The following is a 5,151-nucleotide window of genomic DNA, read 5'->3' on the forward strand; positions in this document are numbered from 1 at the left end:
GATATACGAGAGATGAAAGCGCGCAAAAGGGCAGAAAAGGAAGGCAAGATAGGTGCTTTAGACATTCCGCCATTACGTTATACCTTTCCAAAGCCAGCTGAAGTCATTACATCTGAGTTTAGCCCAATTGACGAAGTGGAGACGAGTCTGACTCATTTGTTTGTGGGAGCAATATCCGACAATGGCCGGTCAGATGATGCCGAATTCCCAGACATTTCCCAAGGAGCTATACACAACTGGACCGCCGAGCACCTCCCCGTGTGAAAGGAGTTTCGGTAAATCTACAGGGGGTTGTCATTTACTAAAGTTCATGAAAACTTTTCTTGCATATGTAAATAGTTCAATGAAAGTATCTCTTGCACTTATGTTTTAGCTTGTTTCCGTTTTTGATTTGGAGTTTTATGAAAATGCATAGTTTGTTTTATCATGCCGTTCATTCATGTGTCTATTTACTTATTTTCTCGAATTTCTTAATTCTTTCAGATGGCCAAAAGTAAAATTATTTGACCCTTTGGATATCACTGTTCTGGAATCTGATGATGACAATCTCTATATCACTCACGATTTGGAAGTTACGGAATCCGAATTTCAAAGCGAGAGTGATAGTGAGGAAGTGTTTGATTCTTTTTCAAAAGATCTTGAACAATATGAGGAGAAATCTAAACCGAACCTAGAAGAAACAGAAGTTGTTAACATTGGTACTGAGACTGAGGTTAAGGAAATACAAATCAGCATTCATTTGAATAAAAAGCAGAAAGAGGAGATGATTGAATTTTTGTCTATGTTTCAAGATGTGTTTGCATGGTCTTATGATGACATGACTGGTATTTCGACCGATGTAGTGGTGCACAGATTACCCACAAACCCAGTTTTCCCACCAGTAAAGTAAAAACCCCGTAAATTCAAACCAGATATGAGCCTCAAAATAAAAGAACAAATTGAAAAGCAGCTTAAGACTAATATCATCATTGTATCCCATTACCCTGTTTGGCTATCCAATCCAGTCCCCGTTCCAAAGAAAAATGGTGAAGTATGAGTCTGTGTCGACTATAGAGACCTTAATAAGGCCAGCCCTAAAGATGACTTTCCTTTGCCAAATATCCATATCATTCTAGACAACACGGCCGGGCATGAAATTGAATCTTTCTGTGATTGTTTTGCTGGATACCATCAGATCTTAATGGTTGAGGAGGATAGAGAAAAGGCTGCTTTTATCACCCCTTGGGGCACCTTTTGCTATCGAGTAATGCCGTTCGGTTTAAAGAACGCCGGAGCCACTTATCAACGGACTATGACTACTTTGTTTCATGACATGATCCACAAGGAGATGGAAGTCTACGTGGATGACATTATAATCAAATCCAAGAAAGTCGAGGACCATTTGGTGGATTTAAGGAAGTTGTTTGAAAGGTTGCGAAAGTACAATTTGAAGTTGAATCCTGCTAAGTGCGCCTTTGGAGCACCAGCTGGTAAATTGTTAGGCTTCATTGTCAGTAAAAAGGGCATAGAAATAGACCCGGTAAAGATCAGGGCAATTCGAGACATGCCAGTGCCGAAGACGCAGAGGGATGTAAAAAGCTTTTTGGGGAAGATTAACTTCATTGGAAGATTCATTGCCCAATTAACGGCGACGTGTGAGCCACTGTTCAAGTTGTTGAAAAAGAATGTGTCGTTGTACTGGAATGAGGAGTGCCAACAAGCTTTTGACAAGATTAAAGATTATTTGCTGCAGCCTCCGGTCCTAGTGCCACCCAAACCGGGCCAGCCATTGATCATGTACTTATCTGTGCTCGACGGAGCAGTAGGGTGTGTTCTGGGGCAGCACGATGACTCGGAAAGGAAATAGCAAGCCATCTACTATCTTAGCAAGAAATTCACGCAGTATGAGGCTAATTATTTGTTTATTGAGAAAAGCTGCTGTGCATTGGCCTGGGCAGCTCAGAAATTAAAACACTACCTGCTAAGTCATACTACCTATCTCATCTCCCGCTCCGATCCTTTGAAATACCTCTTGGAAAAGTCGATGCCAACTGGGCGTCTGGCCAAATGGCAGATGATTCATTCAGAGTTTGATATTGTTTTCACTTCGCAAAAAGCCGTCAAGGGGCAAGCTATAACCGATCATTTGGCAGAAAATCCAAAGGACGATGATTATCAACCGCTCCATACTTATTTTCCTGATGAAAAGGTTTTATTTGTTGGTGCCGTAGAAGACATGAGCGAGCAGTGCCCTGAGTGGAGATTGTTTTTCGATGGTGCGGCCAATTTTTTTGGAGTTGGGATAGGAGCAGTTCTTGTATCCCTAGAAGGGAAGCATTACCCTGGAGCCGCTAATTTGCAATTTGCTTGCACAAATAATATGGCCGAGTATGAAGCATGTATTTTTGGTCTTAAAATGGCTTTGGAAATGGAGGTTAGGGAGTTAATAGCCTTCAGTGATTCAGATTTACTCGTGCACCAAACATTGAAGCAATGGATAACCAAAGATTCAAAGATTCTGCCATACCATTGTAATTTGCTTAATTTGGCTAGACAATTTCAACGTTTGGAGTTTAGACATCTCCCACAAGCCCGAAATGCATTTGCAGATGTTTTGGCCACCTTATCTTCTATGATACAATATCCGGACGAATTAGGAATCGAGCCTATCCGGATTCAACTCCAAGACAAGCCTGCTCATTGTTGGGTCATAGACAATTCTTCTGGCAAAAGCCCTTGGTACAATGATATTAAGAAATTCATCCAAACCGGGTCTTACCCTCCAGAAGCTAGTGCAAATGACAAGGGTTTCCTGCGCAGAATGGCCTCGAAGTTTTTCTTAAATGGAGAGGTATTGTACAAAAGGACCTCAGATTTGAACCTTTTAAGGTGCATCGATGAAGATGAAGTTCAATACATGATGAAAGAGGTACATAGCGGTGTCTGCGGATCTCACATGAATGGACATTTGCTGGCAAAGAAAATTATGAGGACCGGGTATTTTTGGCTTACAATGGAACGCGATTGCATAGATTTTGTCCGGAGATGTATTAAATGTCAAATGCATGGTGACGTCATATGCGCTCCTCCTACCGAGTTGCATAGCATGATTGCTCCGTGGCCCTGCTCAATGTGGGGTATGGACGTGATTGGCACAATCGATCCTCCTGCTTCAAATGGACATCGATTCATATGGGTGGCAATTGAGTACTTCACCAAATGGGTCGAAGCAGAATCATTCAAGCACGTGACTAAGAAGGTGGTGGCGAATTTCTTAAGAGATCACATCATATGCCGATTTGGGGTGCCGGAAACATTGATTACGGACAATGCCAAGAATCTCAACAATGACATGGTGGACGGGCTATGCGAACAGTTCAAAATCAGACATCGCAACTCTGCCATCTATAGACCGCAGATGAATGGAGCTGTGGAGGCCGCAAACAAGAATTTGAAGAAGATCATTCGCAAAATGACTGAAAAGCATCGTGACTGGCATGACAAACCCCCTTACGCACTGATGGCGTATCGGACTTCTATCCGAACATCAACTGGGGCAACACCCTACTCGCTCATGTATGGAATGGAAGCCGTGCTACCTACCGAGGTCGAAATTCCGTCATTGCGTATCCTAATGGAGACCAAGTTGGAAGAAGCTGATTGGATAAAACAGCGTTATGAACAACTATTCTTGATTAATGAAAAACGGCTTAATGCCATTTGTCACGGCCAATGCTACCAAAAGCGCATGGCCCGGGCCTACAACAAGAAGGTCCATTTGCGTACTTTTGAGGAAGGCGACAAAGTGCTGAAGCGGATTTTGCCAGTGCAAGATGAGGCCAAAGGCAAATTTGCTTCGAATTAGCAAGGGCCATTCATTGTTCAAAAGGTATTACCTGGCGGAGCACTCATTTTGGCAGAAATGGATGGACAAACATTTCCTCAAACTATCAACTCGGACATGTGCAAGAAGTTCTTCATTTGATTATGCAAAACTTCTTTTAGAAATTTGTACAAATGATGAAATGCAAGTCAGGCCATCTTCTTTCCCACTTGAAGCATTCAATCCCTAGTCGTCCCTTTTGAGCCATCAGACTAATAATTTTCGTTTGGCAACCCCTGAGGATTGCAAATCACACACTGGGGCAAATTTAGTTTTCTAAAGAAAAATGCAAAAAGTAAGGAAAATGCAGTGAAAATGCAAAGAGAGAAAATCCAATCAAACTGGTGCAAAATTTTCCTCAGTTTTTCGTTCAAAATTGGAGATGATTTCAAAATGATGCAATCTCAGGTTATTTCGCACTTCTCATTTAAAAAAAAAAAAATCTTTGCTTTCAAGCCTCAACCTTCTTGAAAACACCCCACCTGACCTCATTACAAAAGCCCAAAGTCCTGGCTTTCGTCACTTGTTGAATTTCTATTAGGAAGTTCGCTAATCACTGGCAGGTGATGTCCATAATGCCTTCACCTAAACTTATAAGGGAAGCGCATTTTACTGATGCCAGCAATTTTCAACTCACACTCCTGAGTCGATCATGGTCGAGCTTTTCCATTGTTCCTTAGGTGAAAACCCGAAAGGGCACCTCAAAAAAAAAAAAAAAAAAGTGGGGTAACTTTGGTGAAAACCTGAAAGGGCGCCAAGGTAGGGTTCTGCAGCGAACAAGCACGAGGAGGAGCAGCTGGTGACTTGGTTCATGCGGATTTCTCTTCGTTTTGTAACACTTCTATCAAGATTGGATTCCGGAACAAAGATATCCAAAGATTCGAATGTGACATCTGTTGGCCAAAAGCCGTGCCTCACTTTGAATAGATATTCTTTTGCAAATACTTTCTTATAAAATTCATTTTCCCTCAATTATTTGCATTCATGATGTTTTCATGGTTTAGGCATGATTGATCGCGTTTGCGTCTTTTCGCATATTCATCCCTGCGTGATATGTAAATTTATCTTACATACACCATTTTTTTAATCATTGAGTTTTAATAAATGACAATCCCCGTGATTTGTGCAAAGCATACTTTGGATTCAATCATCTTGTGGAAATGGACGTGATTCAGCAGCGCCCGGTACACAGATCTCATAATATGGCTAAAGGCATTCCTGGTCAGTCTGAGAAGAATCAGAAAGTCTTTGAAGTAATGAATCAAATTAAATCAGATACCACAACCGAA

The 5,151-nt window shown here is 41.5% G+C and overlaps 1 protein-coding gene across 1 annotated transcript; it reads left to right on the forward strand.

The window, feature by feature from the left end:
• Window positions 1–2,023: 2,023 nt before the first annotated feature.
• LOC113771227 (uncharacterized protein K02A2.6-like) lies at window positions 2,024–3,844 on the forward strand. Its single transcript, XM_027315836.1, has 2 exons — window positions 2,024–3,409; window positions 3,464–3,844. Exons 1-2 carry the CDS (start codon window positions 2,024–2,026, stop codon window positions 3,842–3,844), a joined length of 1,767 nt encoding a protein of 588 aa, XP_027171637.1.
• Window positions 3,845–5,151: the final 1,307 nt, after the last annotated feature.

This window comes from Coffea eugenioides, chromosome 5 (genome assembly GCF_003713205.1).
Source record: "Coffea eugenioides isolate CCC68of chromosome 5, Ceug_1.0, whole genome shotgun sequence".
Taxonomy (NCBI): domain Eukaryota; kingdom Viridiplantae; phylum Streptophyta; class Magnoliopsida; order Gentianales; family Rubiaceae; genus Coffea; species Coffea eugenioides.

Excerpts from the sequence above, each read along its gene's own strand:
- LOC113771227 (XM_027315836.1), top strand. The coding sequence starts at position 2,024 with ATGCCAACTGGGCGTCTGGCCAAATGGCAGATGATTCATTCAGAGTTT. Across the intron at positions 3,410-3,463 it reads GACCGCAGATGAATGGAGCT|CATCGTGACTGGCATGACAA; the intron begins GTGGAGGCCGCA and ends ATGACTGAAAAG.